The sequence below is a fragment of the Gopherus flavomarginatus genome, chromosome 2 (assembly GCF_025201925.1).
Source record: "Gopherus flavomarginatus isolate rGopFla2 chromosome 2, rGopFla2.mat.asm, whole genome shotgun sequence".
Classification (NCBI taxonomy): domain Eukaryota; kingdom Metazoa; phylum Chordata; order Testudines; family Testudinidae; genus Gopherus; species Gopherus flavomarginatus.
In genome coordinates this window covers 52,043,318-52,056,087 of record NC_066618.1, presented here as the reverse complement: position 1 = coordinate 52,056,087, position 12,770 = coordinate 52,043,318, and the positions used below count along the sequence as shown (strand labels likewise).

The 12,770-nt window shown below is 42.7% G+C and overlaps 1 protein-coding gene across 1 annotated transcript in view; it reads right to left on the bottom strand.

Moving 5' to 3' along the window:
* UMAD1 (UBAP1-MVB12-associated (UMA) domain containing 1) overlaps positions 1–12,770 on the bottom strand; it is a 142,005-nt gene that overhangs the window by 128,488 nt on the left and 747 nt on the right. The window contains exons 2-3 of the mRNA XM_050937634.1: positions 6,808–6,883; positions 4,608–4,709 (exon numbers count right to left, since the gene is read on the bottom strand). Coding sequence (XP_050793591.1) covers positions 4,608–4,689 — 82 coding nt within the window. The 5' untranslated portion in view covers positions 4,690–4,709; positions 6,808–6,883. The remainder of the gene's footprint in view (positions 1–4,607; positions 4,710–6,807; positions 6,884–12,770) is intronic.

The window sequence follows — 12,770 nt, the reverse complement described above, 5'->3', positions numbered from 1 at the left end:
ACACAATGAATTTTACAGCTAAATTTAGTCTACTGAACTCATTCTGTCCTGGGAGTATATTAACCTGTAAAATTAATACCATGCAAACTCTGAAATTCAGTACTTTGCCCTTTACACTATTATGAATGTCATAAAAAATAAATATTAAAAAACCAATCATGATTTACATCGGGCCCTAATTATACTCTATTTATAACAGAAAGCTACACAGCCCCACTAATTCCAATTTGTAGTATATCCAATTCTTCCTTTCACTGCAAACAATACTTCAAGCACTTGTATATCTAGAATACGCTGTAGGAAAATAAAGGTGAGAAAAAATACTTAGCTTTTTTGAAGGACAAAATCAATATTTTCTGGACAGAAAACTGACTCATGTTGCATTGTTTTTTCCTCATATGGAAGAACTTCAGTGGATTCAAGAGATTATTTTTAAATGTTTTCTGCAACAAAACTGCAATTCTCAAAAAAAAACCTAAATATTAAATCTGCTGTACATCATTGCAGACAAAGCAGCTCCTGTATGCTAGGATACCAATGACTGAAGTTAACTACATATGACCTTTAACATAGGAATTACCATAGTGAAACAGACTCATGGTTAAGTTTATGATTTAGTCACAGAAATCATGACAGTCACGAATTTCGTGACTTTACCAAACCTCAGTGACTTCTTCCACTTCAGCTGTCAACAGCTGAAGTGGGGGCTGGAGGCAGGACTGTGTGCCCCTGCCTTGCTGCAACTGGGACTGCATGGCTAGAACCAGGACCCTGCAGCCCCTGGTTTTCGTGTGGTGGGGGGACTGCAGCTGGGCTGTGCACCCATCCTGCAGCCAGCTCTAGAGTGGGGGCTGCTCCCCAGCCCCGCAGCTTCCGCTGAGAACTGCAGTCAAGGAAGTGTGCCTCTATTTGGCTGTGGCCAGGGCTTAGCAGGGCTGCAGCTGGAGCCACGCACCCCTGTCCTGCAGCTGCAGCCAGCTCCAGAGCAGAGGGCTGCACGCCCCCATGGCTGCGCCCGCCGCTGAAGCCAGGGCTGTGTCCCCAGCCATGGCGAGGGTCTTGGCCTGTCAGTTCCCCCCTCCCCACTCAGGACTTCATTCCTCCACCCTATTTAGTCCTGCCCCTGGTTATTTTTAGTAAAATCACAGATAGGTACGGGGTCCACAAATTTTTGTTTATTGCCTGTGACCTGTCCCTGACTTTTACTAAAAATAACCTTGACAAAAATCTTATCTTTACTCATGGTCCATCCAGTCCAGTATCCTAAGATACAATCACAGTTGGCAGATGAGGCATAATGTGTTATGCCCTTTGTCCTCAACAAAGATCTCATCCTTAACAGAGATTGGCTTAAAGCCTGAAAACAGGAAGTTCTCTCTCTTTCAAGATTTGGAAACATTCACTATTATAACTCTGGATATTCTTGTTATTTAATGCACATCTAATCCCTCTTTGCATCTTAGTAAGTTCTTGGCCTTAACATGTTGCAGAAATGAATTCCACAGTCTGATTATGCATTGCATGAAAAAGAATGTCCTTTTTATTAGTTTTGAATTTGTCACCATTCTGTTTAATTGAATATTCCCTTGTTCTTGTATTACAAAAACAGGGAGAATAGAACTATTGGCATAAAACAGCTTCCAAACACTTATGGAATGCTACTTGCTAGCATTCCCTCTTTACTGTGATCCTTCAGTGTTCATTTAACAGTTTTATTGTAAGAGATCACCACAGTATAGAAGTGTGTACGCAAAGGTGGTGTTCTGAGCACAAGACAATATGCAGCAACAAAATATACTTTGTTTTTTTAATTCCACAGACACATGGTCAGAATAGAATTCTCACTCTTTATCCAGAGTGAAACACACAATTGGCTTGTGGCAGTGATGCATACATATACAGCAATGGGCCTTATGGGAAGGAGTGTTGAGGACTTCTTTAACCTGATAGCTAATAAATCTCACATTCACAACTACCTGTGGAAGGTGCTTACCTCTAAAGGTAATGCAATGGGCAAAACAGAGATGGAAACTCTCAATTACAACCCAACAAGGAGTCTAATGATATCCATGTGTTTACAATCACCCACAATTTATTTTTTAACTTTGGCCTTTAGGAAAGCATGGTGAGAGGAGGAGGAGGAGGAGGAGGAGGAATGAGGGAAGGAAGTGGGGTTTATTTGGTGATTCCCAATAACTGGTTTTCCCTGAACCCAATCGACATGGTGAAAGCTTATGCTATGTTAGCAATAATTCCTTTGTAGCACTGTTTAGAATCCTGCACCCACCTATTTCTTCTAGGGTACTCTTCATCTTCTGTAAAAATCTCTTATTAGGGCAATTGAACCTCAGCAAAAGCCCTACAGAAGAGAGCCAAACTCAATTCTGAGACACATCAGAATTAGAGACAGACACAGAGCCAAAATGTTAGTGTAAAAATTTGAAATCAAGTTTGGAATTTCCCTCAGAAAAGATATGCAACAGAGAAGGCTGGCTGAGTCACTGGCCACTATGAAAGCAGAGAAGACTAGAGGGGAACTTCAGGAAGTCTGGTATTCCCTTGCAGCCAGTGACCGACAAGTCCTTTTCTGCCTCCAACTCACAAACAGACTCAGTATCTGTTGGAACAGATCTGTGGACCTTAGCACAAAGAACAGTGAATAATTCCCTCTACAAATTTGTGTACTGAGATCACCCTTTCCTTATAAAATCCTATTCAGAAGTACTTTGAGGATGACTGAATTCTCACCCTCCGCAGAATTTAGCTGAAGACTTATAGTGACAGAAACTCTCCTGACCACAGTATCACCATTTGCCCTGGGGCTCTCCCTCCTTTTTCCTAGTACAGAAAAAAGTATCCTTCCTCCCTTGGCTAAGGAGTTGGAAAGAGACTTGGCTTCTTAAGTTATTTACTCTTGTATGCCTTTGTTAAAATCCAGACTCCACTGACAAAAAAAAAAAAAAACTCTGAAGTTAAGGCTCTGAAGTACTTTACCATCAAATCTGAAAAATAAATTAAGAAAAATCACCAAATTAAAACCACACAGGAAGTTAAAGTTTCTAAACTGCTGCTGCTCTGGGATACATGGAGACAAAACTACTAATGACTTCTTGAAGAAGGCATTCCTTCCTGCGACAGCTTCCCCTGAAGTTGACAGTTTTCTACCTGCTTCCATCTATAAGGGAATGATACGTTCCACTGTCAGGACTACTGGATGTTGCCATACAATTATTCTTTTGGAAAAGAAATAATTATATAGCAATCTATTTTGAAGTAATTTGCAAGGTTAACCACTGTGTTAGTTTAAAACAAAAACATGAACTACTGATGCCAAAATTAGTCACCACCAGGATGTGTGTGACATGTAAGACACTTCTGCCCACAGCTCTTCACGCCTGGCAGTGACTCTGGGACTGCCTCAAGCTATATAGTCATTACTTCTGAAGTGCTTTACAGAAGCTTTTGAAGAGTTTTTTTTAAAAATGCCATGCCAGAGCAACTGTTAAACAGGACATTACAAAAAGTAAAAATTATACCCTTGAAATTAGACCTGCCCTAATAACTTGTAAGTAGTTGGGGCACCTACTGGTATGCAAGACAAACAGTTGTTCTAGAAGCTACTGCCTAATACTTCCGTTAAAAAATTTCTTCTGTTATGAAATTTCCTAACTGTTCCAGTGATAATACCCATTACATCTACAGGGAATCTCTCTGAAAAGGTTAGAATGAGCACAAATGGAACAAACTCCTAAATACATCCACAGTAACTGAAATACTGAGAATTAGAAGGAAAAAAAGTCAGCCTCAAATAGAGGGGTGGAAGACCTCTGGCAAGAGCTAATCAGGATAATGATGACATCAGAATATTTATAATGACAGGATTTACACAAGGATGGAAATAACTGCAATAAGAAATAAAAGATCAGTTGCAATACAAGGGTAATAAAATCTTGATTTTCCTTACATTTGATCCCTCTTACACGACCATGAAAGACTGGATTAAAAAAAAGTTTGACAAATTCATATATTAAAGTGAGCAGAATTCCATTTTATTTCTGGAAAATCTCATTTATAATAACTGACATTTTAGGAGATTAAAGCATTACTAACTGCTTAATTTTTCACCAAAGTACTCAAGTGCCAGATTCTGAGAGAGAAGACCTACATTTCATATGTGACTATAAATAACATATGTAACATGCAAGCATTTCCGAGTTAATATCTGGAAGACATTGGTAGCAGCTGAGTTTATAACAAATAAATGCTTAAGAAGAGTAGTTCTCCCTTTTAACAGGGGAAGAAAATGTTGAAGTTATTCATGTTTTTCAGCAACATAGTGTTCTTATTTTTCCTCTTTCATTGGGCAACCAGCTAAGAGCCTTAGTATTTAGCTTAAAATACCTATGTTTCTCTATCACAATATATGATATGAAAGCAACAACTATAATCTTGTTTAAAGAAATAGAATTGCGTGAACGTGTTCAGTGTTTTGACCAATTTCTGTTCCTCATTCTGTTTTCATTTAAAAAAATTTTAAAAGTACCAAATTGACAGTAGTAATATTATTAAAACATGTTATAAAACAGTATTACATTAGAATCACTTACCCAAAAGAACAAATCCATCTGCCTCTCTTTCTGGCAATGACACCTTCTTAGAGTCTTGGCTTTTTCGGAAAAGGTTGAACATATCTTCTTCTCCCCAAGCCTCTAATAGGAAAATATTGTTAAATAAGTATGAAGTAATACAATTTAGCTTAGAGAAATTACCAAAAAGATAGTACATTACATATGTAAAAGCAGCAAAGAGTCCTGTGGCACCTTATAGACTAACAGACGTATTGGAGCATGAGCTTTTGTGGGTCAATACCCACTTCGTCACATGCATCCGACGAAGTGGGTATTCACCCACAAAAGCTCATGCTCCAATACGTCTGTTGGTCCATAAGGTGCCACAGGACTCTTTGCTGCTTTTACAGATCCAGACTAACACAGCTACCCCTCTGATACATTACATATATTAACTCTGAACATTTATCTCTAGATTTGAAAAATCCGATTTCCTTGTGTCAAATGGATTGAAATATTTTGTTGAGAAAGTCAACACTACAGACAGAGGTACAAAAACAATTATTCACCTTCTCTCACTAATAACTTTCAGTGCAAACAGACTATTTTTCTGCAAGTTTCCATGTTTGGTCTCTGCGTTTCTTCATAAAGTTGAAGTAAAACCCTTGGGCTGTTTTTGATGCATGTTTTTCACATTCTCTCACACCCATTTTGCCAATGAAAAATTGCTATGCCCTCCCTAACTCACCAGACCCAGACCGAGTTAATCCAAAACTAGTTGAAATTTGAAACTTGAAATACAGTAGGTATTTAATCCTCACTATGTATGCTTGTCACCAAGTTGGAACATATTTTGCTGCAAGTTAACCAATGGCTCAATCCCATTGAAATTCACACATATTACTTCATTCGCACAAGTATCTCTATTGAAGGCAATTGAATTACCTGCATGAAAGTTACATAGGTTTGAATTGGACTCAAAGTTATGAATTTCTGAAAACACATACTAGGTATTCACAATACAAAGTTTCAGTTTTTCAGAGCTCACATTCCTAGAGAAGAGCAAAGTACCTGTGTAACTTTTCCAGCAGCTTCTAAATACCATTTTCAAGTATGGTGAATAGCAGATGACTGGTAATTCTTGGTTAGGCCAGCGTGCGTTTCACTAAGAAACTGAGCAGGCAAGCTTAGTGTGGTTATTATCTCAACAACAACCACCAACCAAACAACAACTTATAGATTGACCGTTCTGGGCCAGTTTGTCACATTTAAAACAAGCCAGTTAGACATGCCAGTAGTGGAATAAATGATTTGCACAGCAACAGTGGATACCCAAATTACCATCCAAGCTTTGCAATGTACAATCTCAACAATTTTGAATAGCCACTATATTCATATACAAAACTGAATCCTGGACAGCTCTTCACATCTCCATACATTATAACGTAACCTCTGATCATTTCATCAACTTTTATCTAACTAATACGCTGCCTGAAGACTTAATGTGCTATGAAAACACTATCAAAAATTACTTCATAAATAAGGCCCAGAACAAAAGGTTCATGAGGGGAAAAAACCCTCACTTTTCCAAAGTTTTCAACCAACACTAGAAGTCGACTCAGGATGACATTCATTTGAACCATGTACACAAGCTCTCCCTCCTTATCATCCCAATTTACTTTGTTCTGAGAAACTGCCTAGAAGATTTCTTTGACAGAAGAAAAAAAAAAGTGATTTCTTCCCATCATCCAAATATTTATTTAAAGTGTTTTCTCACAACTTTTATGAAAAGAAGCGTAGATGCAATCTGTCTCTCTTTATTTCATTTTTAATCAAGCTACTAGCTAACAAAATACAAAAAATGATATATACAGTATCAATTCAAATGCCATTTGCATGACTAATAAAAAGCATACACTTACGGCACAGAAACGTTGAAACCAAATTATACGTATAATTTATTCCATGTTGAGAGGTAGGAATCCCCTCCCCCAGCTCTAAGCTCTGGGGTACAGATGTGGGGACCTGCATGAAAGACCCCCTAAGTTTATATTCTACCAGCTTAGGTTAAAACTTCCCCAAGGCACAAATTCCTTTCCTTGTCCTTGGATGGTATTGCTGCCACCACCAAGTGATTTACACAAAAATTCAGGGAAGAGTCACTTGGAATCCCTGTCCCCCCCAAGCCCCTTCACCCTCTTTCCTGGGGAGGCTTGAGAATAATATAACAACCAATTACCTTAGCAATGTGAGCACAAACTGGACCCTTTGTCTTCAGGACACTGAAATCAATCAGGTTCTTAAAAGAATCACACCTGCAAAATCAGAATGGAAGGTAACTTTACAGGGTAATAAAGAGATTTAAAAACACAGAGGATTCCCATCTGGACTCAGCGTCACAGTTATAAAAACAAGAACAAAAAACTCTGTAGCACAGAAAAATTCACAAGCCAAAACAAAAGATAACCTAATGCATTTCTTTGCCCTACTTACAATTTGTGTGGTTTTAGATCAGGGGTCTCAAACAAGTGGCTCACATGTGGACCGCTAGGTTATTTTCTGCAGCTCGTGAGCTCCTTGCAGCCCCCCCGCCCTCCCTCAGCATTTACCAGGGGCAGGGCAGGCTCCCATGAAGCAGACAGAACCTGAGGGAAGATAGGTGCAGGGGTGTGCGTTGACATTGCTCCAGGCACCTTCCCCAGCAGCTCCCATTGGCCGCGGTTCCCTGTTCCTGGCCAATAGGAGATGCTGGGGGCGGTGCCTGAAGCAAGAGCACACACACCCCTGCACCTTTTCTCCTCATGTTCCAATTGCTTGTGGGGGCAGGGCAGGGCAGGGCAGGGCAGCAGGCAGCCTGTCTGCCCTGCCCCCCGTGCGTACCGGGTCAGAGCCCACCGCCTGAACTCCTCCTGCAGTCAAACCCCCTGCCCTGAGCCCCTAGCCGCACCCTACACCCGACCCCCTACCCTAGACCCCCTGCCGCACCCCACATCCCTCCTGCACCCCAACCCACTGCCCTGAGCCCTCTACCACACCCCTCCTGCACCCCAATCCCCTGCCCTGACCCCGTCGCACCCAGCTCTCTAACATCACATACTACAGGCCATTACCCTCCGGTCCCACTGAGGGTTACCAAAAAAACTACACCATTTGCTCAAGAAACTCTGAAAAAGCACAGGAACAAATCTGTACAGACACACCCCTAGAACTCCAACCAGGGGTATTCTATCTGCTACCCAAGAGCCACAAACCTAGAAATCCTGGATGCCTCATCAGCCATTGGCACCCTGACAGCAGGGTTGTCTGGCTATGTAGGATTCTCTCCTCAGGCCCTACCCTACCAGCACTTCTAGCTATCTTTGGGACACCACTGACTTCCTGATGAAACTACAATGCATTGGTGATCTTCCAGAAAACACCACCCTGGCCATTATGGATGTAGAAGCCCTCTACACCAACATTCCACAGAGATGGACTACAATCCATCAGGAACAGTATCCCTGACAATGTCACAGCTGAACTTTGTGACTTTGTCCCCAAATATGTGAAATTTGTGGGTGAGGACAATGTATACCTTCAAGTCAGCGGGACTGCTATGGGTACCTGTATGGCCCCACAGTATGCCAACATTTTTATGGCTTAGAACAATGCTTCCTCAGCTCTCATCCCTTAACGCCCCTACTCTACTTGTGCTACATTGACAACATAGTCATCTGGACCCATGGAAAAGAAGCCCTTGAGGAATTCCACCATGATTTCAACAATTTCCATCCCACCATCAACCTCAGCTTGGACTGGTCCACACAAGAGATCCACATCCTTGACACTACAGTGCTAACAAGTGATGGTCACATAACCACCACCCTATACCGGAAACCTACTGACCACTATACTTACCTACATGCCTCCTGCTTTCATCCAGACCACATTACACGATCCATTGTCTACAGGCAAGCTCTAAGATACAACTGCATTTGCTCCAACCCCTCAGACAGAGACAAACACCTACAAAATCTCTATCAAGCCTTCTTACAACTACCCACCTGTTGAAGTGAAGAAACAGACTGACAGAGCCAGAAGAATACTCAGAAGTCACCTACTCCAGAACAGGCCCAACAAAGAAAGTAACAGAATGCCACTAGCCATCACCTTCAGCCCCCAACTCAAACCTCTCCAGCACATCATCAAGGATCCACAACCTATCCTGAAGGACGATCCATCACTCACAGATCATGGGAGACAGGCCAGGCCTTGCTTACAGACAGACCCCCTGCAACCTGAAGCTCACCAGCAACCACAGACCACATAACAAAAACATCAGTCCAGGAACCTATCCTTGCAACAAAGCCTGTTGCCAACTCTGTCCACGTATCTATTCAAGGGACACCATCATAGGACCTAATCGCATCAGCCACATCAAAGGCTCATTCACTTGCTCATCTACTAATGTGATATGTTATCATGTGCCCTTCTGCCATGTACATTGGCCAAACTGGACAGTCTTTACGCAAAATAAATGGACACAAAAACCAGTCGGAGAACACTTCAACCTCCCTGGTCACTCAATTACAGACCCAAAAGTCACAATTCTTCAAGAAAAAACTTCAAAGACAGACTCCAATGAGAAACTGCAGAACTGGGAATTAATTTGCAAACTGGACGCCATTAAATTAGGCTTGAATAAGAACTGGGAGTGGATGGGTCATTACACAAAGTAAAAACTATATCCCCATGCTAATTTTCCCTCTCTTGTTACTCACACCTTCTTGTCAACTGTTTATCACTACAAATGTTTTTTTTTTCCTCCTGCTGATAATATCCCACCTTAATTGATTAGTCTTGTTAGAATTGGTATGGTAACACCCATTTTTTCATGTTCTCTATGTGTGTGTATATATATCTACCTATTGTATTTTCCACTGCATGCAGCTGATGAAGTGGGCTTTAGCCTACGAAAGCTTATGCCCAAATAAATTTGTTAGTCTCTAAGGTGCCACAAGTACTCCTTGTTCTTTTTGCTGATACCGACTAACAGGGCTACCACTCTGAAACCAATTTTGTGAGTAACACTTTACAGTCTGCTTTGGACTTAACTACCTTCAGTAATTTTGTATTGCCTGAAACCTCTGCCACCTCACTGTTTACTCCTCTATTCCAGACACTTTATGAATATGTTGAACAGCACTGGCCCCAGTACAGGTCTTTGGGAGACCCCTGCTATTTACATCTCTCCATTCTGCAAACTGAACACTTATTCCCATGCTTTGTTTCCTGTCTTTTAACCAGTTACTGATCCATGAATGAACCTTCCCTCTTAACCAAAGTAGTCATAGGATAAGTGTCTTTGGTGAAAGTCCTTGGCAAAGGCTTTCTGAAAGTCCAAGTAAACTAAGAAGAACAAGAATACAGTGACAGGGTATACCTACCCCGCAATGGTTCAGAAGGGGTTAACTACACTCTGTCAGCCAAGGAAGCCACATCCCCTCACCCCTGCTGGGCATGCTCCAGCTCCAACAAGAGCAGATGTGTGTTGCAGGCTCCTACCGGGAGACTGACGGAACTCCAAGACCCAGAAGTCAGCTAGGTTGAGGCTCCAACAGACCTCAACTGACCGCCAATGACAACAGAAGAGAGACAGCAGAGGTCACGAGACTACCAGCCTTGGAAAAAAGGTTAGGAAGTGACCCAGGGAGCGGGACTGAGGTACTGGGTGACTGAGACTGGTTGTGGAAGCACCTGTTCCCTAGGGCCCTGGGTCAGGACCCACTGGAGCAGGGGCAGAAGTGCAGAGACACCAAAGGGATGGGGGACCAAACCTCCTTGGAAGCACCAACAGAAGGTAGCAGTCAACAAGCTCAGAGCTGAGACTTTGAGTGTTCTTTCCTTTCTCAAGTAGGAGAACAACTCAAGGAGAATTGGATGGTTGATGGTGAGAGAGGCAGAAGGAAATGCTAACTAGAATTAACATGGAATAAGGATCCTTAGCAACTACAAGGACAACTTCATTGATGGTGGAAGGTTGACTGGAGTGGGAGGAAAGTCAGTCAAGGCAGAGGGGCAATTTGCACATTGGGCAATGAGGGAGGGGAAGAGTGACCTGGCACTGGGTGTCCCCAGTGGATGAGGCACCAGGAAAAGCCAATTGCACCCACAGGCCCTGAGAATAGCAGCAGCACTCCTTGGTAAACGAGACCCAAGCACTGCAGAAAGCCACTTTTAAAGCACAGCAATGGGGAGCAACTCCTAGAGCTGGCCTTTGTAGGTCCATACTGATCACTGATTTCCCCTATTAAATTAGAGAGCCTCAAAATGTGAAGGTAAACGCAGTTTATGTTTTTAAAGAAGTGGTTAGCCCTTATCCCTTAAAATAACAACATCTTCAAAGAATGAACCAACTCATCTCCATCAGTAGAAGTAAAGTTTGTCTCCCATCCTGAAGCTCTAATTTCTTCTCTGGCCTCATCCACCAACGGCATTTATCAATTCACACTTCCAGTTCCGGGTGAGGCACTACACTCCAGACAGGAAAGCGCTCATATTAGTGAGAGCTTTGGTGCCTGAGGCACTCAGGCCACATTTGTTTAGGTGCGTGAACTTTCACCCCCTTGTAACATTACACCACTGGAGACAAATTTACTGCACCACTGTGAAAAAAGAACAGTAAGAGCCCAGCCCAACAGGGGACTCAGGCAATGAAACCAAAACTGTCTGGTAAGCACTATATAAACCCTAGATCCAAGCACTTCCTTCTGGCTGGACATAGAGGCTACAGCTACACAAGAAGTGCTACATCAGCACAGATGCACAGACGTAGGCCTGGGTTCTCAAACTTTATTGCACTGTGACCCCGGGGAGGGGGATGGGGGGTGAGGATTTTTGACAACAAAAATTACTACATGACCCTGGGAGTGGGGGGCTGAAGCCTGAGCCCATCCAAATCCCACCACCCTAGGTGTCGGGGCCAAAGCCAAAACCTGACTCCACCGCCCCCCGGCCAGGGGGGCTCAAAGCTGAAGCGCAAGGGCTTCAGCCCCCGGCAGGGGGTCTGTAACCTGAGCCAGTAAGTCTAAGCCAGCCCTGGCAACTCCATTAAAACTGGGTCCCAATCCACAGTTTAAGAACCGCTGACTTAAGGCATGTCTACACTTACCAGGGATCGAGGCTGCTCCAATCAATGCAGCAGGGGTCAATTTAACCAGTCTAGTGAAGACCCACTAAATCAACTGCAGAGCGCTCTCTGGTGGACTCCAGTACTCCACCCAAAAAAGAGGAGTGAGGTAAGTCGACAGGAGATGCAGCACAGTGTAGACATCTCAGTAAGCAGGGCTTTGGAGCTGTGCTCCAGCTCCAGGCAAAAACCTGCAGCTCCACTGCTCCAGAGCTGCTCTGTGCTCCAGCTCCACTCCAAAGCCCTGGCAGTAAGTCAACCTAAGCTGGCAGTAAGTAAACCTAAGCTGCATTGACTCCAGCTATGTTATTCACATATAACATAACTTAGGTTGACTTACCCCAGTAGTGTAGACAAGGCCTTAATTCCAGCCCCCGTAAGTGGCAGGAGTGAGGTTGGAGAGAGAAGCTCTCCTGCCGACATGGCACTGTCTACACCAGTGCTTAGGTTGGTATAACTTACATTGCTCTGAGGGGGGACTTATTCACACCCCGAGCAACTTCAGTTATAGTTAAATAATTTCAAGTGACAACATCCAGTCAATGTGCAGCAGCAGTCAAAAAAGCAAACACAATGTTGGGACTCATTAAGAAAGGAATCGCTAATAAGACAGAAAATATAATATTGCCTCTATTTAAATCCATGGTATCCTCACATCTTGAAAACTGGGCAGTTCTGGTCACCCCTTCTCATAAAAGATATATTGGAGTTGGAAAACGTACAGAGAAGAGCAATTAAAATGATTAGGGCTATGGAACAGCTTCCATATGAGGAGAAATTAAAAAGACTGGGACTTTGCAGCTTCAAAAAGAGGTGACTACGGGGGGGATATGGTAGAGGTCTGTAAAATCATGACTGCTGTGGAGAAAGTAAATAAGGAAGCATTATTTACTCCTTCTCATACCACAAGAACAAGGGAATTAATTGGCAGGTTTTAAACAAAAGGAAGTATTTTTTTCACACAACACACTGTCAACCTGTGGAACTCCTTCCCAGAGGATGTTGTGAAGGCCAAGACTATAACAAGGTTTTAA